We start from the raw sequence: 27,686 nt of genomic DNA, 5'->3' as shown, positions 1-27,686 counted from the left end.
GTCTGTTAGTCTGATCCAGCAAAGGCAGGGCTCTCAGGATGCTCGTAGACCTGTGGAGCCCCTGTGCATGGGTGGAACCTATTGTTTCCCCAAAACATTAACGAAAAAATGGAGCAGGGGTGCGAGCGGGGAGGATGGAGAAATGTTGTTGCTATTATTACTTAGTTTTGTTTTGTTTTAAAGCACTTTTCTAGGTATGAAGAAGCATTCTACAACAAAACCAATGGGGGGGTCTCAGCAGCCTTGTACTGCCTCCCCCCTCCCTCTTTTCCACGGCGCGCCTCTCTGCGTGGGTGGCCCTGAATGAAAAGGAGAGGAAAGTAGATGGGTGTGTGGCGCTACTCACAGGGTGACCGTCCTGTTGGGCAGCGCGTCGGGAGGCAGGACGTGGGCCAGCTCCAGGCTGCTGCAGACCACCTTTCCTCCTCCTCCCGCCTCGGCCGGCGGCGAGGGCTTGCTGCTCCTGGGGCGACTGCCGCCTCCGTCCTGCTTGCAGCCTGCGGGCAGCCCAGAGGAGCCGCCGCCGCCCATCAGCGCCAGGAGCAGCAGCAGCAGCAACAGCCCGAGCGGAGGGGTCCGGCATGGAGTCGCCATCGCGGACTTTTGAAGACGCTTCCGAGCGCTCCTCGTCTCCTCAGCGAGGGGGGCCTAATACGGCGGGGGCGACACCGAGCGCTACAGCCAGCCGCGGGGCAGACGGAGGCGGCGCTGGGACGAGTGGGGCGGCCGCCATGAAGGGGCTGGGGCTGGGGGCGGGCGAGGCGGGGGGAGCCGCTCAAAGACGTCGGTGCGAACCCCCTCGCCCAACTCCAGCCTTGTGCGGTAGCGAGCATGCGCGGCTCTGCCAGCCTGAGCACGCGCAATGCGGCGCTCTGAAGCGATCGCGCCTCTCCCGGCTGTCGGGGCGGCGGGGTAAACTGGGAGGGCGGGGCTGTTTGGAGGGTTTTGGAATCTGAAGGCCACATCTGGGTTATTTTAGCGAAGGGGGGACGTGACGTTTCTTTAGCCTCCTTTCCTAATCAGACGAGAGCTACCCAGTTTTGCCGGATGCTTAAAGGGGGTTAAAAAATTAATTATTTTATGTATTCTGTTCTTGTGAAAATAAACTCATAAGAACATCGGAAGAGCCCTGCTGGATCAGACCAAGGGTGCAGAACCAGGGGATCTACCATGGCCAGAGGGCTGCTTCATAAGAACATAAGAAGAGCCCTGCTGGAACAGACCAAGGGTCCATCTTGGCCAGCATTCTGTTCAAACAGTGGCCAACCAGCTGTTGGCCGGGGACCCGCAAGTAGGACAAGAGCGCAACAGCACCCTCCTTCCCAGTGTGGTCATGGCTCAAAGAATGCTGGCATGTAATCTTCCATGACCTCACAGAACGATTGTTTTGGGACTGGCTCTTGGCAGGCTCCCACCCCACTCCCTGTTACTGCAGCCAGGCAAGGTGCAGAACCAAGAGATTTACCATGGCCAAAGGGCTGCTTCATAAGAAGGTAAGAGCCCTGCTGGATCAGACCAAGGGTCCATCCAGTCCAGCATTCTGTTTGCACAGTGGCCAACCAGCTGTCGACTGGGAACCCGCAAGCAGGACAAGAGCGCAAAAGCGCCCTCCCAGTCAATTCAGTGATGCATCCTATTGAATTCCAGTTTAATAAATACAGATTTAATAATCTCTAACAAGTACATATGAATAATAACATGTTGCTTTATTGAATTGGGGGAGTACTCAATAGGCCAATTGTATTAATATTGGCTTCAACCAGTATGAAAGATTGTTTTCTGATAAATTTGGAAATAATTTCTGTAAACCTTCAATAAAAATTGTAAATAACTATGGTTCTGTCTTAGCTTTGATATTCCAGTTCCACCAAAATACCTGCTGTTACATCCCTCATATATGTGGATGGCGCTGTGTTGGTTACTCAAGGTCTGTCACTGGGAGAATTTAAATTGCTATTAGTATATACAAGTGGGATCTGTAACAACTCATCATCCCCACCCAGCATGTTCAATGGTCAGGGGTTATGGGAGTTATAGGATAGATGGCCAGTGTAACACTATGAAGGAACTACTGAGTTCAACCTGAATGGGCTGTGCTTCCTGGAGAAACCAGGAAGTAGTTAAGGGTAACACCCACCTACTGCTTCTGGCCTGGGGAGAGAGAGGCCAAAGCCTGAGAGCTCTATAGAAAAGACTTGTTTAAATGAAACTTACATTTTGTTTATAAAGCAAAAGACACAATCCTATGTATGTTCAGGCAGAAAAAAGTCCTACAACTCCCAATGCTGTCTGATTCTATAAGGTGCAATCCACTGACTTTGAAACAACCAGGAACTGTCTATCTGGAAGCATCGTAGGACTGCAGTCGAACACACTGGTGAGTATGGCATTTGCTTCTAACTAAACCTGCTTAGGATTACAGCTCTGGACAGCATAGAACTATTCATGCTTACTTGGAAACAAGTCCCATTGTTCAATAGAGCTTGCTCACAAGTTAAGTGGGCATAAGATAGGTTGCAGTCCTACTCAATGGAGTTTACGTACTGTATTGCTGCAGTCTTGTGCACTCTTACCACAGAGTACAGCCCACTGAACACAGTGGTACTTCAGCACAAACATGCATAGGGTTGGGACGCACTGGCCTTTTCACACATTTCATTGTTTAGGCGTTCACCTAAGATTTTGTAAAAGTGTACACCAAAAAGTGTAAAGTATCAGTGCGAGAACTGATGTCTGAAAACTTGGGTGCTTTTTAGGGTAGGGGGAGGTTATGAAATGTGGGGACAACAGACAATTCAATATAATTAGTGTTTGTAAGAGAAACAAGGAACCACTACCTCCACCCATAGGTCAAATACGGGGACAGGATTTTGCCACCCTACCTAGTTATTATACAGGGCAGGTACAGCCTACCTAGTCATTATATTTGGGTCTTCGTGTATTTAATTTACCCTTTAAGTTGTGTTAGGTTAACAGAAAACAATAGAAATATTTAGAAAATTAAGGGCGCAACCCTATGATCCTGGGAGAGCGCTCAGGGACTGTAGGATTTCTAAGAGTCCCCATCCAGAGACTGTAGACACTTCTACGACCTCAGGAGGGGGGAGTCTGTGTTCCGATCCCCTGCTCCTTTGCAGCCACCGTGGGAGGAACCACAGCAGCTGAGGTCTCAACCACATCAAGTCACAAAATATCCAATACGCATATATGCAGCACATTATCAAAGAATGAAACATCTGTAAAATGGGTAAACGTTTCTAGTCTTGTCTTTAGAAGAAAGGCTACAAAATTTGCCCATCTTACAGATGGAGGACACATGTAATTTAGGGTGCAACCTTATTGGGTTGCTACCTGGTAGACAGAAGTCTCTGATCTGGGAGGCTTCTGAGTATCCCGTGCCCTGCTTTGGATTCCCGAGGTCACAAATGCAGCTTTGGCGAGAGGAAACAGGAAGTGTTCCGTGGGGCAGGGAGAGGGGAGGGGCTGGGATATGCTGTATCCCCTGGCCTCTCCAGCTCCGCCCCCACCAGCACAAGTCCGCTAGAGAGGCTCAGAGGCCCATCTTGTGGGAAAAGTAAAGGAAGAAAAAGAAAGAGGACTGAGAGGTGAACATTGCTTCTGTCTCTCATCCTGTCCTCCTGGCAACTGCTCAGGTAGACTTTATCCAGGCATCAAACATATTTTGCTTCAAAGACTGTTTTCTATTTCCTCCCTTTCAAGGTAAATTGTAGGTTTGTGATGATGGCAGTTGTAGTCCAATACATCTGGAGGGCCCCAGCTGGTGTAGTGGCTAGAGTGGTGTACTTGAGGGTGTGTTCAAAGTTGGGGCAAGTTACTCTTTCTCAGCCTAACCTGCCTCACAGGACTGTTCTGAAGGTAAAATCAGACAACCCCAAACATTACACCTTAAGCTCCTTGGAGGAAAAATGGGATGCGTGATAGATAGATCCCTTCCTATGTCAAGTATAGCAGTTGTCAAAAGTATATTAAAAAAAATCAACAACCACTCTGCTTTTAATACATATTCTAAACCAAAGGAAATAACTGTATTATTATTTATTTATTTATTACATTTATATCCTGCCTTTTTTCCACCTTAAGGAACCCAATACCAACTCTGATATTTGGTAGCTGTCTAAGCAAGAGCAAGAGGTGGCCACTTTGAATATTTATTTACTTATGGCATTCGTGTAACACCCTTCATAACTATTTATCCCAGGGCAGCGTACAGTACAAATTACAATCCAAAAAAGTAGAACACCAAATTATTAAAGCTTTGTTTCTGAAAGCACTCCACCTACAATTTTACAGCTGCCAAGGCCGAAACTTAAACAAGCAGTCCTAAGTGCCATAATGAACTCAGCACTCTGAAATTATTATTTATAAGTCACCCTAGTTACATTTAAGAGGGAACTTCTGGCATGTGCTCCATGTTTTCTGTAAAATGGAAATATTGCTTTGTTAGTACTGGTGCTAGCTGACAAAGCACCAATGAACCAAAAATGAGGAAATTAAGGTATCTCTCAAATGCGGGACTCTGTGGCGATAGCTACCATGCCTGAAAATCTTTCTGGTTGTTTAATTAACAATCCTATACATGTCTGCTCAGAGGTAAGCCCCATTATTTGTTGTTGTTCAGTCGTTCAGTCGTGTCCGACTCCTCGTGACCCCTTGGACCATAGCACGCCAAGCCTTCCTGTCCTCTGCTCTCTCCCCGAGTGTGCTCAAGTTCATATTCATTGCATCGGTGATGCTATCTAGCCATCTCATCCTCTGCCGTCCCCTTCTCCTTTTGCCTTCAATCTTTCCCAGCATCAGGGTCTTTTCCAGAAGGTTTTTTCTTCACATTAGGTGGCCAAAATATTTGAGCTTCAGCTTCAGTATCTGTCCTTCCAATGAGCACTCAGATTTCCTTTAGGATTGACTGATTTGACCTCCTTGCAGTCCAGGGGACTCGTAAGAGTCTTCTCCAGCACCACAGTTCGAACGCGTCAATTCTTCGGCGCTCAGCCTTCCTTATAGTCCAGCTCTCACAGCCATACGTTGCTACTGGGAAAACCATAGCTTTGATTATACGAATCTTTGTCGGCCAGGTGATGTCTCTGCTTCTTACTGTGCTGTCTAGGTACTCCCAGATATGTGAGTATAAGATGTGCCCATTTACATGACAGTAAGCTCCACTGAATTCAGTGGGACTTAGTTCTGAGTACAGGATTGTAGCGTAAGGGCACAATCCTATGTATGTTTAGACAGAAAAACATCTTACAACTCCCAGCATTCCCCAGCGAGTATGCATGGGATTCCTCCCTAAATCTCATCAATTCAGTAAGACTTCAGATTAAACTCTGTATCTAATTAGGCTCTATTTCTCTCTCTCATACAGCTCGATTTTATGCAGTTAGGAACTCTGGTTACCCCAAAGCCTATGGCTTCAACATCAAGCCACTTCCATTTGCTTAACAGCCAGCCTGATGAAGAATGCTGAAAAACCCGAAAGCTTGTTCAGTGTTTTGTGACAATGTGGTTGGTTCTAATGAAGTTACTGCCTGATTGTGGAGCAAAAACATCCGGAACACAGGAGGGCCGGGAGAGGGGAGAGAGTCGTTCAAATGATTGGAAGAAACCGGGGCACTGTGGGAATTGTAGTCTTTCTTCTTTTTTTTGCGCCTTCCAATCTCCTCTGTGGGTGGAATGAAAGACCTACAATTGCTTCCTCCCTCCCTTTTTTTAGGGTTTGTAGCGAGCGCATAGACTTGTGGAACGTCTGCGCTCATTGGCCGGCATTCTTCTACACGGGGAGGAGAATAATAGGAGGGGCTTTGAAGGAGCTCGTACAGCATTTGCACGTTGTTGTGGTGCAAGCAAGGAAGATACGTGCTGGCAGTTTAGGGTGAGTAGTCTTAAACGCAGCACCAGTGGCACGTGGACATCTGAGGTTAGATGATTAGGGAATCCGTGCTGGAAAGCTTATCCGTAGTCTAGCAGCTCCATCATGCAAGTTTTATTTTTCTTTCTATTTTTAAAGTAAGTTGCTGTACCCTCATAGTTGAGTATGGTTGTCAGAGCCTCTAAACCTCTTGCGCTCCCTGATGGATCTCCGTTCCTTCCCGTTTGGCTGCAATCCCATAGCCACTTACCAGGGAGTAAGCCCCATTGAACTCAGTGGGACTCCCCTTTGAGTAGACGTGCACAGGATTGCACTGCTGAACTCCTCTTGCCCAAGAATCCTTGTTAAAGTCCATCATGACGTCTGCCTCTTTTAAAAAAAAATGGTCTGAAAAAAACTTGCTTTACCATAACACTGATCACATGTTACATTGACTTAGGATAATTTCCCCAGTTTGCATATATGTTGTTTTTGAAACTGGAATTTGTTTTCCTTTGATGTGGAATTCCAGAGCACATGACCATAGTTTTAGATGTGGTAACATTCTTTCCTTCACAGGGATGTATTAAAACAAATGAGTGGGGGTGGGGAGGGGCATGAAAGACTCATGGGACATAAATCCACATTTAACTATTCAAGGCATAAGCTGGATGTGAACCTGTCTCTGGTTTGTGAGATGTTAGCAGGTGTCATTACCGCTTTGGAGCATTGTTCTGAAAATTAAGATAATCGAAGCTCTGGACAGTTTAAGAGCTCTTGCTGTGGTATTATTGCAGAGGAGAGAGGGGAGGAATGGATTCATTCCATGTTGTGGAGGGATGGCTCTATGCTACCTCCAGTATCAGAGGCAGTAAGCCTATGTACACCAGTTGCTTGGGGAACATGGGTAGGAGGGTGCTGTTGAACTCATGTCCTTGTGGGTTTCCTGTGGACAGCTGGTTGGCCACTGTGTGAACAGAATGCTGGGCTAGATGGACCTTTGGTCTGATCCAGCAGGGCTCTTCTTATGTTCTTATGAGATTAATTTTAATACGCTGGTAGTTTGATCAGTATGACAGGCAGAATACTTCATCTTTCATACTACTGGCTCATGGCCCATAGATTGTTGAAACTTTTAGGGTGAAGCCGGAGGAGGATGGCATTGGCCCATGTTTCTTGGCCCAGCTGTCTTTGGAGGTATGCGTGCACTAACCAATTGCAAAGCACAGCTTGGGTAGCCTCACAGTGAGATTCAGCATAGGGTTCAGCATAGAACTGAAGCTGCATTTTTCCTAAATGGGGTTGTTTGAGCTGGGCGGAATCAATAGTATCTAACCTGGCTTCTTCAGGCTGAAAGTGGGGAGAGTTTTTGAGTGGCAAGAGGGAAGGAACAAAGTCCTGAAAGCAAGACACTAAGTCAAGGGTGGAGCAGGATAATTCCCACCACTCTTCCCTCTATAAGTGGCAGTTGTCAGCTTGGAATGTTCATTTCAAATGCTCCCGACAAACATGTTATGAAAGTTATGAAAGAGTTATGAAAACGGCATCTAAATCTGAAGTTAACTATAGTCTGGAAACATTCTTGAATGTGATTACGGGTAAGTTGCATCTGAACTTTAGAGTTCGTATTTTTGTTTATTCTATCTCATACTAGAAGTTAGAATTAGGGGAAAGATTACTTAGAAAACGTGTACCCTGATCTTTCATTTACAAAGTCATGTCTGTAATTAAAGGGCCTTTACTGGAGATTGTCAGTGGGATCAAAACTAAGTTACAAATATTTTTCTTGACAGAAAAATGGGTTCATTTCAATACTGTCCTGTGGCTACCGTCCTAGCTGTATGTGTACTTAATAAATAATAATTGTTATGTGTCCCCCACTTTGTGAGAAACATTGAGAAGATCCAGGGGCAGTGCTACAGGGTTCAAAGTGCAATCCTATATATGTGTACTCAGAAGTATCCTCATTGAGTTCAACGAGGCTTTCTCCTAGGGAAGTGTATTGGATTGCAACCTTTGCAAACAGAGTACTGGAGGCTTATGGTGTCTTTGTAATACTACTTTCATTTACAAATATGCAAGCAAACATATTAGAGTCATTTAGGGCGCAATCCTATGCATGTTTAGACAGAGAAAAGGCCTACACGTCCCAGCATTCCCAGAATGCTGGGAGTTGTAGGTCTTTTCTCTGTCTAAACATGCATAGGATTGTGCCCTTACTCTCCTGTGAGCAGACAGCAGAGTTGATAATCCTGCAACAGGTCCCCAAAAAGCAACTGCACCCTAAGGATGCTTCAGCTCCACCCAACCTTCAGCCCTCTGTGCTGGTAAAATTCAAAGGACTTCATCTCTGCACCCTTCCATTAGCTGGAGGGTGTCACCTTCCAAACTGAGTATCACATTCCAAAGACTGGAGTTTTCCAGCTATCAGGAAAACATCTATCATCCTAACAAAGCCATCAGCCTAACAAAGGATAGTCTCCCAACATTACTGCAATTATTTAATGCAAATGGTGAATAGAAGTCAGCGGAATATTCCTGTCTGGGTTACTATTTATTTTCTCCGTGAGTGTTGCTGTAGTCTCCAGGACCAACAGCGACCTAGTTTGCATGCTTTTCTGCAGTACATGCTGCTGCCATTTTGCATATGCAACCTCTGACTGGGTCGACTGGAAGTTGCTCTTTGTCATCCGAACCAGGACACTATAGGTTAAACATGGGTTAAACAACCTACAGTTGACCTGACAACTAATTGTAGGTTAGCTGTGGGTTTTTAAATCCACCTATATATAGTGCCCAGGTTCAGATGACATAGAGCAACCTCCATTCAGCCCAATATGTGGATATGTGTATGTGAAATGGCAGCGGCACGTGCTACAGCAAATGCCAGAAGTTTGAGTGTTGTGCAACCAGAACAGTCAAAACTGAGATGTTGTCGGGGAGGCTGAGAATGGGATGTAGGGAGGTTATTGAGTCTAATACAAAGGAGGGGAGGCAGATGGGGAAACTGTCATGCTGGGATTAAATGCAGCAATAGGAGAGGGGGAAAGACAAGCGAGCCTAAGCTAACAATTGCCCGGACAAAGACTCAGGATTGACCTGCAAGTATTTATAGCCAGACTGAGGGCTTTACCACACCAGGTGTTTTATCCCGCAATTTACCGGGGCTTCTGTTTCCGGATTCTTTGCAGGATAAATTGGCTCCTTTACACGGAGGGACACGTGCTTTGAATCAAAGGCCTTCTGTCTCGGTAAATTCTATATGTTTATACAGCCAGTAGATAGCGCTGCCGATATATTGCATTAATGTCCCTTATCGCTTTATCTCCGATCCTTTTGAAAGTGGGATAAAGGGGGCAAAGTACAAGAGACACCTTGGAGGTTGATGACGTCGTGTAAAGGACTCGTAAACTTCCGTGAGTGGCCAATCATGAGCATGCAATAAATCATTCGTGTAGAGAAGCTCTCAGTAGCAGCAATCAGTTGCCTGGAAGTAGGACAACTCTGGCTCCCAGCAGGGGGATACTGCCTCTTTTCTCATCAGTAGGCATGTATGAGACATTTGTTTCAATTCATTTTTGATCTGGATTTACCTAGTTTGCAACTTCCGGAATGAACACTGACTTAGGCTCAATCTGCGGTCCAAGTCAGTACATTTCCAAGCTTGCTGTGTAAGTTGTGGACAAAAAAAAATAGCCTTCGACATCAAGCATACATGATTCACATATCCCTACTCTGCAGCTTCTGGCTTGCCACCAGAGCCTTGAGTGTGAACATGAGAAGTCCTGAGGTTTTCTGACTGGGGATGATTAAGACCTTTCAAGTGCTGGGAGTCTGCTGCTGAAAAATTCATCACGGCTGTGAACATTCTCATTCTTTCTCTCTCTGATCAAGACAAGGAACTCTGCAGTCAGCAGCAAGAGGAAGTTGTATTCCTATGTGTTTGATCAATGCCCCTGGGGCAGTCAAGTAGTGTTGGGGGGGTGTATGGAAAGGGGTACTGCTCATGTCAAAATCTCATATCCTTTTACCCAGATTTGCTTGCACGGCACAAAGATGAATGCAAATTATGTTTGATCAAGCCAGGAAGTAATTTAATTAAACTGTATGTGTGGGAACAGGAGGAGGGAGCATGTGAGCACAGGGCTCATTCCCAATCCTTTAAACCAGGGGTGAGCAGAAGGTAGATCTCCAGCTGTTTTGGACTTCAACTTGCAGAAACCTCTGCTAGCATGGCTATGGTTAGGACTGCTGGGAGTTGAAGTCCAAAGCATCTGGAGATCTACTTACTGCACACCCCTGCTCTAAACCAACCTTCCCTGACCTGGGTCCTTCCAGATGTTTTGGGCTACAACTCCTGCCTGCCATATCCACTATGGCCAACAGTCAGGGATGATGGGAGCTGTAGTCCAAAACAGCTAGTGGAACACTATTTGGGAAGGCTGCTCCAGACCATGGTTTGGAGGATGGTCTTCAATGCAGCAATACACTCGCCTCCCCACAGCCAAATGGTACAAGTAGTGTAAAGGGCGTGGAGTTCAGGAAATGTGAGAAAAGCTGTGTCAATGCCATACTGTGCACCTATGTTGGCCTTGGCAAACTGAAAAGTATGGAGGACTATGAAGAGCAGTAGGTGAAAAAATGTGAACTAAATATATATAAATTGCGTGGAGAAAATACAGTCCCTAATCCTAAATCATAATTAGTCTGTAACTGTCCCGAAAAATGACAGGAAAATGAAGAGAATTGTGCCTTATCTCTGTATTCTTTTAAAAGGAAAGTTATTTAGAAAGATTGTCCTTAAAGGAACCATAATTTTAAGTGTTATTGGAATTGCTTAAATGCCTCCCTATCTGTATAAACTACATAACAATACATTCAGTCTGAAAAGAGATGCCTTTTATAGAATCTCTAAATTTACATTTGCTCAGATAAAATTTGTGGCAATTATAGTAAAATGTATATGTTTTATACACTGCAACTGCCATTTTGAGCCTCTTTTCCCCAGGAAAATGCAAATTGGTCCATTTATCAGTGGGGTGAAATAACATGACGTCTGTGTACTTATCTCCCAGTGTGAGTAAAGTAATAAACATAACTGTTAAATAAAATGGAAACAAAGTGCATTTTTTTTATTAGTGTTAACACAAACAGTAGCCACAATAAATGTTATTTTCTTCCAATCGATTTTATAACCAAATAAAGCCTACCAGCTACTAATACATCAGAGTTTTTGCTTATCACTGAAGAACAAGAAAATTGTATTCTGTCTGGTTGTTGATTAGGTTTGGCTAGATAGAGGTGTATTTGCATTGTGAAGTGAAAAGGCATTTGAAAGGGAATATTCCTAAGGAGTCTAATGGCTCATACACTCTATATCCTCAATATGAAGTGATGTATGAATCGTAGCATAATTTGGTCGAAAACAGGTATGTTGACACATTAGAACAAAACTCATAGGGGAAGTTAAACAACAACCTTTATCAAGGCCAGCAAAGGTCCACAGTATGATGTGTGAGCTTTTCAAGTTACACATAACTCTCTCTGGCTGGGAGGATTCCTGCCAAGTGTTTCAGATCACATGTTGTTTTCCCTCAGGAACACTTATCTGTGTTCAGCTCATTACCTGCACACACTAAACAACTGTTTTACTAGCAATTAAATGGGCCCACGTGTCAGGTATGCATACCAAAGGCACAATTCCCTTTACTTAAAAAAGACAGTTTTTTATTGGTAATCTAGCTGTTTATTATGAGGTATTAAAAAGTAAACTTTCTCTGAATTTTGTGCCTCCCTTCTGAAATTGTACCCCTGTTTTACGAACCAATGATTTACTTAACTATTACTCTTAAAACTACTTGACGTAAAGACCCCAAAGGGTACTGATGAGGATAGTGGATATGTGTGAGCACGGGGGTTGTTCCCGATCCTCTAAACCAGCTTTCCCCAAATTGGGTCCTTCCAGTTATTTTAGACTACAACTCTCAGCTGCCCCAGTCAGTATGACTAACATGGATGCTCTTTTGATTTTTTCCCCCCTGACTGGCAGCTGTTTGGAGGCTTCCTGTCTCCTTGGAACAGGTAAGTAGGGGGCTGTGTTTCCATCTGATGTCTTTCTAGGAAGGAATTGTGTTTCCCCTGGTGATATAAAGAACTATTTCATGAAAACTGGCACTCGCTGGCATGGTACTGCCAGAGGGGCTCATTCCTTTTTGGCCAGGAGGCAAGATATAAGACTCTGTCCAGAAGTGCAGTGAGCAAGAGAGACAAGGAATGTGGAAAGAAAAAGCACTGAAGGAAATGTGCCTGTCAGTGTCAATAATCGATTCTCTATTTAAGTTTAAGTCATACCTTCTGCTGTGACTGAATGTTGCTGTTGAGATTTAATGGCTGAGAAATTCAGTGGACTTTGAGATCTGAATTAAAAGAAGAAACAGTACTAAGAGAAAATGGTCTAGTTCTAGTACAATGACCTCAGTTGGATAAGCCATGGTTTATCAGCCTGAGAAAAAGTCCTGTACCTGCCCATTCTCTTCTCACCCTTCTCTTTTCCTTTGTCCCCCATTTGCCTACAAGATACTGTCATTTGTTGGCCATAGTTTCCTCTTATGTCCACACTGGGAAAGTGCTGCTCATAAACCAGGATACCAAACCAGGATCTGATTATAACCATATAAGTTGTATTCAGATCTTAATTTATACTTTTTTTGTAACTTCTGATTACACGCTGCAAAGTTCCACCACTGTGTTTGAGGCAACACATCCCCAGATTCATGGATTCCTCTCCTTGCACTGCCTCTGTGGTAATCTCTTCTGGAATATGGTGGCATAGAGTAGATGCTTGCTCTGGCTTGCACTTTCTGGAGACCTTATTAGGCTTTTGCAAGTACAGTATTTAATTTAGACTTCGTAAAAAGTTATTTCATGTTAATTAAATACCACTGCAAATTAAGTAAATACCAACTGCACATTAAAACATATTTGCAGAATATTAAAAGCCACAGCATAGGTTCATATCCATTTCCCAGTAACAGCTCTATTACAGTTGTTAATCATCAGAGGATGTTTAATAATCAGTATTCAAATAACAGACATTAACCATCCTATTAAATCGAGATTAATTGTGCTATGGGGAATACTAATTTGAAAGGTTACCTATTTTCCCTACTGATCTGATCTTTCCATAACACCCTTTTTCATTAAAATTGGTGTTAAAGACTCTGTAAATGTGTTTCATGTATCGTTTAGGATGTACTTATGACATATTCTGAATACCTGAGAAAAAAATCAATTTCCCCAATAGTAATATTCTTGCCTATTGTCAAATAATATTAAATAATGTTATCTTTGGTAATAAACCGATCACACACTGCTTTGAAAAGGTTACTCAATGGTTGACATTCAGCGATTCATCTGGATCTGCAAATGAAGCTCGGCTTCTGGGAAGGGCTGTAGCTTAGTGGCAGAGCATGTGCAGAAGGTCCCAGGTTCAGTCTTTGGCGTCCCCAGCTAGAACTGGGAAAGGCTCCAGTCTGAAACCATGGAGAGCCACTGCCAGTTGCGTAGACAATGGTGAGCTAGATGTCTGGCTTAGCATGAGGCAACTTCCGGTGTTCCATCGGGGTGCGCAAACATTGAAATTGCAAAAATAACACAATTCCCAGAACAATAAATCCAATTCAGCATGGCACTTAAGATGGTAGCCTTACCACAGAACAAATTATCCCACCACTTCATCTCTATGGAAAGCGGAGTCTTCACACTTGTCCTTGAAGTTCCAGAATATTGAACTGAACAAAATGCTAGACAGTGTCTAGATGGCCATAGGATTTTTGTGTTTCTGGGAACTGAGCTTGGAGCCGGGGCTCCAAGCTCGTTTCCCGAAAATCTCACTCCCCTCCCCTGCTGCCTTGTAGGCAGCACGGTTTGTGCCCATCTCTGCGCTCCTAAGAGCAGCATAGAGTGGGCGAAATGAGGGCGTTCCACGGGTAGGGGAGGAGACTGTGGAAGCATCATTATGATGCTCCCTATGTACCGTCTGGCCTCCCCCGACCCCCACTCCAACACACCCCAGCTAGACAGCCGAAATCAGCTATCTAGCCACAAAAGCAGGGCAGCCGGAGCGCGGACGAGAAGATTCCCTCCCACTCCGCCCATCCTGCATTGGATAGTCGGCCACCTCTGAGTTTGGAGGCAGCTGACTATCCCCATAGGATTGTGCCCTCCTATTCTTAAACACCGTCTATGGCAGACCATCACAAATGCAACCATGTGGTTATTGTTGGATATCTGCTGAGGCTAACAGGAGGTCTTGGGGTCCCCAGTTGTAATGCATGTGCTCTTGCACTGAAACATGAACTGTTCTTCCCTCGAGGGTACTCTCTGTATCTGAAGTACTTCTGTTATTTTTTGCCTGGCTTTAAACGGCCTGTGCTTCCTTTATGGGCTTCTAAAGAAGATACCACTTGAGTCCATTTGTTTTGTTACACAATTGGAGGTTTCCCCCTAAAATGTAGAGTTGGAACACAATGGGCCAATTCACACGATCCCAGGGTGTTTACTAAGCCATGGTGGTTTGTTAACCACCCTTCGTGCGCCAGACAGATTTACACAATGACCCTCGCTGGTGCAACTTGTTGTGATGTCCAAACCCAGTGAGGGTGTTCGGTTGGGGTGATTAACAAACCATCCAGAACCCCATGGCCACTGGAGGGAAATTAGAATGCAGAAATAATACCAGTGCATTAAAAGGTGGAGAAGTTGTCAGGGGAGGAAAGAATTACAAGCCACTAAATTTAATGTCAGTACTCGCTAAATTACTTGAACAATTAGCAAAGCAGCAGTAGCCAATTTGTAAACTGTGCGAAGAAAAAGAGGTGATAAATAACCAAATTCATTTGTAAAAGAGGCAGAAGTGGAGGGGGTCTAGGTCCTATTGAACTTAATGGGACTTCAGAGTAACCATAAACCTGTGTGCCAGGGCCACTGTTTCAGATTTAATTGGGATGGAGGGTAGATTTCACTAGGTGGCAAAGTTTTCAGGAAGGCTTAAAGACCAGTTCTTGCATATAATGTCTTGTAAGAGCATTTTTTGCTGTTTCTTGATTATATCTCGTAATAATAGTATAGCAGAGTTATTGACACATGTCAAACATCCACACTCCCACCCCCCAATCTTTTTTGTTGTTGTATCTTTGGCATGCATAACTAATACATAGGATAGGTTAAGAGCCTATGACAGTAATCATATGTAGAACTAGTGAGCTTGCCAGAGATGTGGTCTGAAACATGTGGTAGACTTCTGTATGCCCTTTATTCCTGTGATGGTTTAATAAATAATGTATCATATTAGGGGGAAAGTGGAAAGACAGAATACCTTCTCACTAGTGAGGGCTTTATTTAACACAGTGCTATGGATTTAGATTTCTGCCAACCTAGCAGTTCGAAAGCAAGAAATTGCAAGTAGATAAATAGGTACCGCCTCGGTGGGAAAGGTAGCAGCGTTCCGTGCACCTCGGTGTTCAGTCATGCTGGCCACATGGCCACGGAAGCGTCTTTGGACAGCGCTGGCTCTTCGGCTTAGAAACGGGGATGAGCACTGCACCCTAGAGTCGGACACGACTGGTTGGGGACACCTTTACCTTTACCTTTTTATGGATTTAGATACCTTTGATTATTGTGAATGGGTGGCCAGGGATTTTAACCAAAGAGCCATCACGTTCCTTGAGAGCTGGAGAGAGATTCTTAACTTTTGGAACTTCCTGTCAGAGTTCGGATAGCTGTCATCCTCCAGCCTGTGCAGAAGTGGGGAATCTCTGTCAGCCCAAGGGCATTCAGTTTTGGAGAAGTTCTTGGGGACTACAGTCCAGTGGTGGGCAGAGGCAAAGGGGACAGGGCCAAAGGCAAAAGACGTGGGGCGAAAATGCAAAACACACCAGCTCGTTGTAGCTTAAAGCTCTCATTGCCAGTAACTAAGCCGTAGAAGAGGCATTTCAACAGATTGGAACTCCCTATCAGGAATGAATCGAAGTGTGTGGAGATGTCTGGCAGCTCAGATTCAGAATGGGAACAGCCAGAACAGGGACAGGCACCCTCCCTAGTGAGCTCAGATATGGCAAGACTTTCTTCCCAAGACCTTGACACACAGATGGCCCAGCCTGAATGCCCCCCCCCTTTCCTTCACCATGAGAACCCAGGTTTCGGAGGAAGAAGAGAACAAGGGATGTGACTTGAGGGATGCTAAGGTCCATCGCAGAGTGAAGCGGGAAGAGGCAAGGCTCAGATGCTCTGCCAGGTTGGCCACTCATGAAAGCCTACGTAGGAGGGAGCCACCCTAAGGGAAGGGTTTCCCTGGGAAGCTCATCTGGCCAAGAAGTTCTTGCCCAGACTGCTGGCAACTTTTCTAACTTCCACTTCATCTCTTCTATTGATATTCGTAGATGTGTGGATTAGCTGTTTCACTGCAGTCTGAGAGGTTTCTAGAATCTGCATTTGTAAAGAAGCTAATAGTTAACTAATAAGGCTTCGAGATACACTTTTTTGTTTCCTGGAGTGTGTTGATTGCAGAGAGAGAGGAAGGAACATGACACTACTGGCCTGAGGTTCCCAGCCCTTGAGGCAGTGGGTGCAGGGGCAAGAAGGAAGACATTTGGAGTCAATTTTGAATATTTGGGGAGAACTGGGAACCAGCTTTTTGTGGACACACTCCTTACTCTGCTTGCATGCTTAATTCATGGTTCAGGCAAACTATTATTTGTCCTTACATCTGAACTGGCAAATAGTGGAAGGCCAGCACAAACCAAACCAGGACTGGAAACCATGGTTTGAAGCTTGTTTGGATTGGAAACATTACATCTGAATTGACCTGATCAGTCTCCAGTGCCCTCTCTTCCAGTGGTGTAGTGAAGCCAGGGCTTGCAGGGACACCGCCCCAGCACTTCTTGACTACAGAGATACTGAGGTAATCTGCCAACCCCTGAGAATTCCCTGCACTGTCTGAGCTTTGCTGCAGTTCTCACAGTAGCTTCAAGGGGGTGGGCGAGGGGAGAATGAATTTTCCCAGCAACGTATTATTCCCTATTGGAATGCAAAGTATTTTGCGGTAGCTTGGCCTTGAATGGGCAAGGAAGACCTATGAGCTTTACCAAAGACCTGCTTCTGAGGGAGGTAACTGCTAGAACTAGGGATATATGAGGATTCCAGTTTGGAGTGAAATGTATTGGTTCTGTCCTGGAAGATTTCATTCTGGTTCCCCCAACTGGCATCAACTCAATCTGTGGTGAGTCAATCCAATACTCGGATTTCCGAGTTTTTTAATGCTGGTGGGAATTTGCGCAAATGGGATCGGATTTTTCCATGTCCCATGACTTGTGCAAATGGGATTGCTGCTGCTGCTGCTGCTGCTGCTTCTTCTTCTTCCCATTTTTGGATCTGGAGATTTGCACAAATTGGATCTTTTTTCCCCTTCGGGTCTTTAAATCTGTGCAAATGGGGTCATGTTTTTTTTTTTTAATATATTTTTTATCAAGGTTCTGGTGCAAGTGTGCTCTTGTGCAAGTCCTCCTGTCTGGCTGCTATGTAGCCCTGCAGAGGCATATTCCCCTTGTAAATATCCTTGTCAGTTTTGTCCTCTCCACCTTCAGTTTAGCCCAACAGAGCCATATTCCATACTTGTCAAAAACCTTGTCAATTTCATCCACCACTTCGGTGCTGCCCCCCCTTCTCTCAAAAGCACTCCCATTTGCACAAATGTAAATACCCAAAGAGCAAAAACAGAGGATCCCATTTCTGCCAGTCACAAATCTATTTAATGTGCGCCAAAAAATACAAACATTTCCAGAACTGGGCGGGTGTGGTGGGGAATCCCCTACAGTCTGCTGCTGTTTTTGGAACGGAAACACTGCACAATCCTGTCGGGCTTAAATGGAATGGAATTCCTGGCATCACATATCCCTAGCTAGAACTGGTTTGTTAATATGGATCAAGGTAGCTGCCTGCAATTTTGGACTCTCCTTGGGGTGTGTGGCTGTGGGGTTGTCCTGATGAGCCCCTGCACTTCACTACTCTCTTCCAAAAGAAAGCAAACTCAGTAGAGCTGCCCCTGGGACTTCTACCAGTTGTGGAAGAATTTGATTGTTTGGTTGAACAGCAGGCAGGCATAGATCTACTGGTATTATGAAAAAGGTATTGCATTGATCGGTGAGATAAATCAAATATTGAAAATAAACTAGCTGTTATATGCTAGTTGGAGGGAAGTTTAAACAGATCAGATGGATGTACAATAAACAGAACATGGTCTAGGTTACAGAACTTTAATTTAGCAGCAGTTAATGAAAATAAAACCTAAATAAAGAAGCTCCACATGTCAGCAAAAGAGAGCTCTATCTTGGCATTAAGCCACCAGCAAAATAGCTTACATCACTTGCACTGTGTTGCGGTTCTGCTGAGATTCTTTTACAGCACTTGATGTATTAAATATAAAAATTAGTATTTGTCTTAGACTTTGTGGAGATGCATGCATGTGATTAGTGTTTGTCCTGTACGTATTTACCACATTGGAAATGACTGGGTTATGCATGTTTTGTATGTCTGGAGTAACTTTGGTTAGGTGAAGGGGCAAACCAACCGGCCAAGGTAACTTAGTCCTAGTTGGCAAAGTCATTCTCCTCTGTCCCCTCAAAGTCTTTACTACAATAAAATAGTCCATATAACAGTGTCCACTCGGTTACTTGGAAAACAGAAGGCGGTGACTTGACTATCCAGTTACTTGACTATCGCCCTTTCTTTAGGACTAGCATAGACAGTGGCTCACTTCAGATAATCCCCCAAAGCAGCCTTCCCCAACTGGGAGCCCTCCAGAAGTGTTGGACTGTATTCCCACCATCCCCAGCCAGCATGGTTGGGGTTTATGGAATTTGTAGTCCAACATATCCGGAGTGTGCCTGGTTGAGCAAGGCTGCTCCAAAGCATGGGGAGGCGGGTGTATATTGATCCATGACTTTTGTTGTTGTTCAGTTGTTAAGTCATGTCCGACTCTTCGTGACCCCATGGCCCATAGCACGCCAGGCCTTCCTGTCCTCCGCTCTCTCCCGGAGTGTGCTCAAGTTCATATTCATTGCATCGGTGATGCTATCTAGCCATCTCATCCTCTGCTGTCCCCTTCTCCTTTTGCCTTCAATCTTTCCCAGCCTCAGGGTCTTTTCCAGGGAGTTTTCTCTTCGCATTAGGTGGCCAAAATATTTGAGCTTCAGCTTCAGTAGCTGTCCTTCCAACGAGCAGTCAGGGTTGATTTCCTGGGCCTGTTTGCACAATCACAGAGGGGGAAATAAGCTTATACCGGTCTCATGCCAGGGGAACTTGCAGAATTATTTTCGCTGGCTCTGCTTGCTGTGTTGTGCAAACCTGGCAAGAGTAGCTTGTTAACCACAGAACAAGCGACCCTCACCGGGTCTGCATGACATGGCAAGCCACACTGGCAAGGGTAATTATGCAAATCCCCCTGGCACACACGGCAGGGGAAATAAGCCACTTTTCCAGTGGACCACATTTTGTCAGAACTCTCCGCCATGACCTGTCTGTCTTGGGTGGCCTGCACGGCATAGCTTATGGCTTCACTGAGTTACGCAAGCCCCTTCGCCACAACAAGGCAGTGATCCATGAAGGGGGTACCAGCCATACCAGCAGGAAAATCCCCCAGAGCCCTCTGGAATCCATCAGAATCCATTAGCCTCTGGGGGGCGGACCATTTTAATAGCACCCCCACCCTTGCAGAGGGTAAAGGCTGTTGAGAATCTAAACCTCAGTAGGAAGTGATCTGACCATGACAAGGGGATAAATGTTAATCCCCCCACTTTCAGATCACCATCCTCCTGCCCAGTCGAGAAAACTAGATCAAGCGTGTGTCCTTTTACATGTGTTGGGCTGATGACATGTTGGGACAGCCCCATGGTTGTCATGGCGGCCATGAAGCCCTGAGCTGCCCCAGATACAGCGGCCTCGGCTTGGAAGTTGAGATCCCCCAGGACCACCATCCTAGGGATCCTCAACACCAAGTCCGAGACCACGTCTTTCAGCTCAGGCAGGGAGTTGGATGGGCAGCAGGGTTGGTGGTATACCAGCAGAATCCCTAATCTGTCCCAGGTACCCAACACAAGGTACAGACACTCAGGATCTGCACTCGAATGAACAGGAAGCCTAGAGAGGGAGATCCAATTCCTGTAGATCACAGCAACCCCCTCCCTGACCCTCAAGTCAGTGTTGGTGCTGCACCGAGTACCCTGGAGGGCACATATGGGAGAGAATAACACCTCCCTATTCCCCTCCGTCCCTCAAGATACAGGGAAAGAGAAAAGGAGGCAAGGACAAGAGAAGAAAGGAGGAAACGAGAGGAGGAGATGAGAAAGGCAAGAGAGAAAAGGCCATGTGGCTGACAAATAGTCTGAAAGAGGTGAGGCAAAGAACAGCAGTGTCCTCTAAAATGCCAGGATTCTAGATGTTGCGAACTTCATCGCTGTGAAGGGTGTGTTTTCTTGGTTTGTTTTGGCTCCGTTTTGCTCAATCGAGCAGCTGTGCAGCCACAGCAGGGCAGGAGGATTGGCTGCCTTTCTTACTGGTGGCAGCAGCAGCACGCACCATCGAGGCTGGTGTGGGGAGGAGAGGGAATGGAGAAAGAGCGAGAGAGCACCCACCTCTCTCACACTTGCTGCAATACTGCACCAAGGGCAATACTCCACAATTTGGCTTCAGCTGACTTTTTTACTTAGTGCACCACCTAAGATTAATCTCCAGCTTTGCTAATATAAGCACTGTCATCCTTCTCTTTATTTCTGTGCTTTGTCTGCTCAGGGACCCATGTGTTTGGCCAGGGCAAGAGACAGATCTGAGTTTAAGACGACCTTTATGATTTCAGCAATGGGGGTCAGCAGTTGCTTCCTTGTCCCAGAATGCTAGGTGTAATCTGACAGCTGCAACACCTACCAGTGACTCATTCAATCTGCAATCACCTTTTTGTAATGGAGTCTATACAGCAGAGGCAGACCTCATGGCCAAAAGATTTGGCCAATTTTGGGACTCTTCTGTCTCGTGTGTCAGCTAGCCTGTTGAGTTCTGGAGAACTTGAAAGCTTGCATATGCTTATGTGGAATTTTGGTTGGTCTTAATAAAGGTTTTGCCTAACTTTGGAGCTTGGATTTTTTACTCATGGACCTGCACAGCCATCTTTCGTTGTTTTGTTTTGTTTTAAACAGTGAAGATCACTGCAGTAGCATGTAACAGAAGCTCCCTGCCTATGTTTGTGATTAGGGCAAGTTCAGAAGTTAGAACTTTTCTTTTTTCTTTTCATTGACTCCAATACCATGTTTTGCATATTTTGATAGTCAATCAGATGGCTTCATTACAGCACAGGTAGTATACTTTGATCCAAGAGGGTAATATATCACCCCATATCCCTGCCTTGGGCCTCCTAACCAAGCTTCTGTAGAGTGCTTCTCCTCTATATTCAGTAGGAGGTGGTAGGTAACAATCCGTTTGGGCTATTGTGAGTTTAATTTAGTGACAAAGGTGGGGCACTTAGATGCCCAGTCCTTGTGACCTCCAGGGTTGCCAGAGTGGGGAAAGGATTCTTGAGGGACCCCAGGGTATGTCAGGAATGTCCAAATCAGCAAACTATGGTTAAGAGCTTCCAAACCAGAATCAGAAACCCAGGTCAACCCTTGGTTTGGCAGATCGTTTCTAATTGGGTTTTAAAACAAACAAACAAAATACACGTACTTATTTTCTTTCCTAAATTGCTTTAAACTTCAGCATACCCATGGCAAAGTAATGATTTTCTTGTTTTTCCACAAGAAGTCTTAGTAAATTAAAGCTTGTGCTCTTTTTCCATGGTTGAATGAAGAAGAGATGTCAGGTGAGCTTCGCTCAATAGGTCAATGGCTATCTATTAATTAAGACAGTGGAAACGAACTAAAGCAATCAAAACTTTGGGGCTGTGGTCAAGAAAGAACACATACATTCTTGATAGGCTGGAGGAAAAGTTTGGGAAGTAATTTCCTAGGGCAAGTTGTACATTTTTAAGCCCCATCCATTTAAATAGAAGAGATTTACATCCTATAGATTTTTCCTCTGAAGGAAGCCTCGTTGAATTCAATGTGACTTATTCTTGGGTAAGTGTATGGAGGATTGCAACATTAAGGATATACTTTAATGTTCCTGTTACAAATCAATGGACTTAAAATGCTATTAATCTTCATTTCTTATATTTGTCTAGTTCGTTCTCATGGTTAGTTATAGAGTATGTAATAAGCGCATCTGCTTCTGTTCCAAATGTAACAGGACTTAATCCATACCCTCTTGAACACACACAGCTCTGCAAACATAGGAGGGGCATCTTTTCTTACACTCCCTCCCTTGCCAGCTTTCAGCAGCTTACATAGATGTATCCATTGGCTTTGTGTGCCAAAGATATGGAAAAGAATGGGGGAGAGGGGTGATGTGTGAGGTGCTGAAAGGTAAGGAGGAAGGGAAAGTCTCAATAGGCATGGATGGCTGAATGTGTTGCAGTGTGCTGGAGAAGGAAAGGGCTCAATTTACATGCTATGCCCCATTTTTTCTTTAACCCCCCTCGCCCGCAAAAAAAAAACAGGAAAAAAGAAAAACCAGACACTAATAATCTCATTTCACTGTGAGACAACCCAGATCACCTGATTATTTTGCTGTACTTCGAGGATAAAAATCCTGTTTATTTTTAAATCCATATTGCTGTAATACATTTATTAAGCCAATGAAAAAAATCACAAAAACGTGCAGGCTTTTGAGATCTCTAGATCTCTTCAACAGGCAAGATGTTCATATAGTTCGCGCATCACAGTCAATTCTTGGGTTATTTAACCTAGGAATTTGTGAGGGGGAGCGAGTGAGTGTGCTCCCTCCCTTCCACCCACTCGCCACTTCTGCTTTCAATTGCCCTGTTCTCAGGTTGTTTTGTGACATCCGAGCCCAGAGACTGGGTTGTTTATGGGTTAAACAAGCCAGAGTTAACCCAGCAACAAACAATGGGCAATTATTGGGTTAACTCTGGCTTGTTTAACCCCTAAACAACCCAGAATTCCAGGTCTGGATGTTACAAAACAACCCAAGAATGGGGTTTTCCTGGGTTAATTAAAAGAGGAAACAGTTAAGCAGGTGGGAACCAGTATTCTTGCTTGGGGGCGTTTAGTCACAAGCAACCCATGGTTTCTTAAGCATGGGTTGTTTGATTGTCTGAACTGGGTTGTTACAAAAAGCAGGTTGTGGGGCAGAAGAGGGTAGGGATAAAAAAGATGGAATGGGGAGGACGGTTCTGCAGACAATCATTTTAGGCTCCACAGGTCATGTGATAGTTACAGGAAGGACCTGCCCCTGGGGCTGCTGGGAGCCAGAAGAGGAAAACGTTGGATCTCTACTTTTGAAATGTCTTTATATTAATGAAGCAGGAGATAATTTTAGATGCTGTACTAGGTTAAAAAGAAAAGTCAATTGAAGCCAAATTAGGTAACTTCACCTAGCTATTGGAGGGATGAACCCTCAGAAAATAAAATCCCAATTTCTGGTGGTATAAAATTGTCTTCCTCCAGTAACACCATACCAGTCCCCACTGAGCTTGCTAATCTGGGGCTGGACTATACCACTTCAGGCTGGAGATGAAGGCACACATACTGGAATACTAATCCACTTAAAAAAACATCTCTGCATTATTGCACATAAAAAGCTAATATGTCAGAGAGAAGGCTTGGCTAGAAATCCTCTTCCTGAGAAGTTATTTTTCTATGTACAGGAGAGGTTTTAATATATGTATATATGGAGAGGCATTCTGTCAAATGATTCCTTCACCCGCAGTCTGAAATGGTTCAGTCCAGTCAAGGCTAACCATCTCAGTGTGAAGCAGGCCTCTGTTAAAAGAAAAACACTCCTTTATGCAGCAAGAACAATTCCTTACAGGTTTCTGTGAACTACTTTCAAAATGTGTGGCTCTCTGGGGGGATGATGGAAGTCCCCTCTAATGCTGTTTTGCTGTCTTGATTTATGCATTTGTCATATTGAATGTTAAATTAGATCAGGAGCCACGTTTCTTATTTAGGAAATGTTTGGCTCCAAAAGAAATCTGTCCAATCCTATTTTAAGGCAAGAGGTAGAGCCTACAAAGAACAAGATAAGCTAAAGAGCAGCAGAAATCCTATATTGCCTGGTGCTGGCTCAGATTCCACTTGACACCGTCCCTAGGGAAGTATTCCAATGAGCATATAAAAATACTTTTGTTCATTTCTGAGCTTCAGTCCCTTTGGAGATGGAATCTGCCGCACCCCATGGGAATGGTCTTTAAGACACTTACTGAGGTCGTAGATATGATACATGAAAAAAAGTACTTGCAAGTTTCAACTAGTAAGGTTTCTAGCTGGAGCCGTCTGAAAGAAGCTTATAACACCAATATTGTATCAATTGTAATAGTTCCCTGCTTGCTTCAGGGCTCAGTATCTGTCTAACTAAAATTATTTCTAGGCCATCTTTAAGGGTTGAACCTTGAATTTAATATCCTGTTGTGCATTTGCCTGTCCCCGCTCCACATGATCGATTAAGAGGAGTATGGAAGTGCACAGTGTGCTGCTATTATGTTTTGCATCAGTTTTTCACTTTTCTAAGCTACAGTGAACTTCATTTTGATGGAACGTTGAGGTAAACAATCTTTTTAAAAGAAAATTGGCACATGGGTTAAGCAATCCTATGCAATATGTGGGAAGAGGTGGGAAGTTGACACAGGGATGCCATTTTTGATGGCAGCCCTGAGTTGAGCATAGGGATATATGGATTTTGTTAAATCTTTTCCATCTCTGTTTCACGGATTGTCCGTTGTCTTTCATTCCATCATCCGCTCATTGACTGAATCAGATTTTTTTCTACCAGAATTTCATTCTACTTGTGCTAATGCTCATTAGCGCTAATGCTGATTAGTGCAAGTCCACATGACTGCTAATGTGCTCTTGTACTGATCTGCATTAGTTAATACAAATTAGTGCAGATCCCTCCCAAAAGTGAAAAACAGTCCACAGGTCCACACAGCTCAGAAAAAGCTGGTGCACGGTGGAATCTGCAGCTTGGATTCATAGAAATTCAAACTCATTTGAATCCACTGCAGATTTCTCCAACATCCCTAGTTGAGTGCAATGTGTAGTTCTGCCCCCCACCCCCCAATAGAAAGCTTCATCAACTGTGTTCACCCAGGAGGCAAAAATTGGGAACTGCAAAATATGAAGACCACTTTAATTTCCTGTAGGGCATTCTCACCCTGTAAGGACTTCTTACAAGTAAGTACTCGGTGTATAATATGCTTTTAACATGTGACTGAATCAGCTTCATGCTTGATTTGAGATGTTAATTTAGAATTAAGACCTCCTCTGTGTGATAACTCTTAGTTTAGACAAAATACTTGCATCATGAAAGAATTCTGGATACTTGAGCTCAGGGTCTTGGGCTGAGAAAAGGGCATTTTCTGAGTGAAACATCCGTATTGTTTGGGTCAGTTATCTTTTGGATTCCTCCAACCTTTTTCTGAGGCGCAAGAGGGTATAATTTGTATAATCGGCCCCAGAAGTGAAGTTCAGGTTGATGATGCTTTACTTACCAACTGAATATTCAGTAGGAGAATTATCTAACCGCAAAGAACTGAAATGCTTACTTGACAGTTTTAAAATGGCACCTTTGAAGAATTTCTCCTTTTTCTTCATGCAAATACTATTTAAATCATTTATTCAGCAATTAAAGAGCATTAGGTAGGTCCTCAGTTAAGATAAATGTACCTTTTAAAAGTGTGTTCTATCACTGTTTAAAAGTAAAGCCCCAGAGCAAAATGCATGCTCTTGCCAGCAGCTTTAGTTAAAGCTAAAATTAGCCATGCTGATTAAATGGATTTTGCATAACCTTAACCATAATCCCGCATATTGGTTTTTTGCTTTGAAAAACCTAGGACACCAATAACACAAGGTGGCTTAGCAAGTCCCTTTTGAATGCTATTTCAGTAAGAATAAAGCTGTTGTATAGCCATTAATATGGATGCCACCCTTCCAACAAGACAGCAAACCTCTTCTGGTATGCTCTTGGCCAGCTAAACACATTCTCATTTCCAGGGGGAAATAGCATTGTATGTAAAGCAGGTAGAACTTAAAACATTTGTTAAAAGCGTACTGATTTTAAAAAAGAGTTTTGTTTAATATTTTGTTGTTGTTTATTCGGTCAGTCGCTTCCGACTCTTCGTGACTTCATGGACCAGCCCACGCCAGAGCTTGCTGTCGGCTGTCGCCACCCCCAGCTCGCCCAAGATCGAGTCCGTCACCTCCAGAATATCATCCATCCATCTTTCCCTTGGTCGGCCCCTCTTCCTTTTGCCTTCCACTTTCCCTAGCATCAGCATCTTCTCCAGGGTATCCTGTCTTCTCATGATGTGGCCAAAGTACTTCAGTTTTGCCTTTCATATCATTCCCTCAAGTGAGCAGTCTGGCTTGATTTCCTGGAGTATGGACTGGTTTGATCTTCTTGCAGTCCAAGGCACTCTCAGAATTTTCCTCCAGCACCACAGTTCAAAAGCATCTATCTTCCTTCGCTCAGCCTTCCTTATGGTCCAGCTCTCGCAGCCATAGGTTACTACAGGGAATACCATTGCTTGAACTATGCGGACCTTTGTTGTCAGTGTGATGTCTCTGCTCTTCACTATTTTATCAAGATTTGTCATTGCTGTCCTCCCAAGAAGTAAACGTCTCCTGATTTCCTGGCTGCAGTCAGCGTCTGCAGTAATCTTTGCACCTAGAAAGACAACGTCTGTCACTGCCTCCACGTTTTCTCCCTCTATTTGCCAGTTATCAATCAAGCTGGTTGCCATAATCTTGTTTTTTTTGAGGTTGAACTGCAACCCAGCTTTTGCATTTTCTTCTTTCACCTTCGTCATGAGGTCCCTCAGCTCCTCCTCGCTTTCAGCCATCAAAGTGGTATCATCTGCATATCTGAGATTGTTGATGTTTCTTCCAGCGATTTTAACTCCGGCCTTGACTTCATCAAGCCCAGCACGTCGCATGATGTGTTCTGCATACAGGTTGAATAGGTAGGGTGAGAGTATACAACCCTGCCATACTCCTTTCCCGATCTTAAACCAGTCCGTTGATCCATGGTCTGTTCTTACCGTTGCTACTTGGTCATTATACAGATTCCACAGGAGGCAGACAAGATGACTTGGTATGCCCATACCACCAAGAACTTGCCACAATTTATTATGATCCACACAGTCAAAGGCTTTAGTATAGTCAATAAAACAGAAATAGATGTTTTTCTGAAACTCGCTGGCTTTCTCCATTATCCAGTGGATACTGGCAATTTGGTCTCTAGTTCCTCTGCCTTTTCTAAACCCAGCTTGTACATCTGGCAATTCTCGTTCCATGAATTGCTGGAGTCTACCTTGCAAGATCTTGAGCATTACTTTACTAGCATGTGAAATAAGTGCCACTGTTTGATAGTCTGAACATTCTTTGGTGCTTCCCTTTTTTGGTATGGGGATATAAGTTGATTTTTTCCAATCTGCTGGCCATTCTTGTGTTTTCCAAATTTGCTGGCATATGGCATGCATCACCTTGACAGCATCATTTTGTAAGATTTTAAACAGTTCAGCTGGGATACTGTCATCTCCTGCTGCCTTGTTATTAGCAATGCTTCTTCAGGCCCATTCAACCTCACTCTTCAGGATGTCTGGCTCTAGCTCACTGACCACACCGTCAAATCTATCCCCGATATTATTATCCTTCCTATA

General features: G+C 44.3%; 2 protein-coding genes across 9 annotated transcripts in view; one reads left to right on the top strand and one right to left on the bottom strand.

Moving 5' to 3' along the window:
• ADGRA3 (adhesion G protein-coupled receptor A3) overlaps positions 1-824 on the bottom strand; it is a 78,737-nt gene extending 77,913 nt beyond the window's left edge. For both annotated transcript variants that reach the window (XM_084857018.1, XM_084857020.1), the window contains exon 1: positions 347-824. In XM_084857018.1, coding sequence (XP_084713144.1) covers positions 347-594 — 248 coding nt within the window. In that variant the 5' untranslated portion in view covers positions 595-824. The remainder of the gene's footprint in view (positions 1-346) is intronic.
• A 1,288-nt stretch (positions 825-2,112) lies between these two features.
• The window catches only part of LOC146344277 (cytosolic beta-glucosidase-like), a 115,920-nt gene continuing 90,346 nt past the window's right edge, over positions 2,113-27,686 (top strand). The window contains exons 1-2 of one of the 7 annotated variants that reach the window (XM_084857026.1): positions 2,113-2,377; positions 5,732-5,890. The gene's annotated coding sequence lies outside the window, so the exon portion shown is untranslated. Of the gene's footprint in view, positions 2,378-5,731; positions 5,891-27,686 lie in introns of those variants that run through there. The other 6 variants (XM_084857024.1, XM_084857029.1, XM_084857027.1 and 3 more) reach the window with 6 other exon arrangements.

Source organism: Heloderma suspectum, chromosome 5, assembly GCF_057233095.1.
Source record: "Heloderma suspectum isolate Gila_16-S chromosome 5, 16-S_ref, whole genome shotgun sequence".
NCBI lineage: Eukaryota > Metazoa > Chordata > Lepidosauria > Squamata > Helodermatidae > Heloderma > Heloderma suspectum.
The sequence above is the reverse complement of the archived record's forward strand: the minus strand, read 5'-3'. Positions and strand labels throughout refer to the sequence as shown.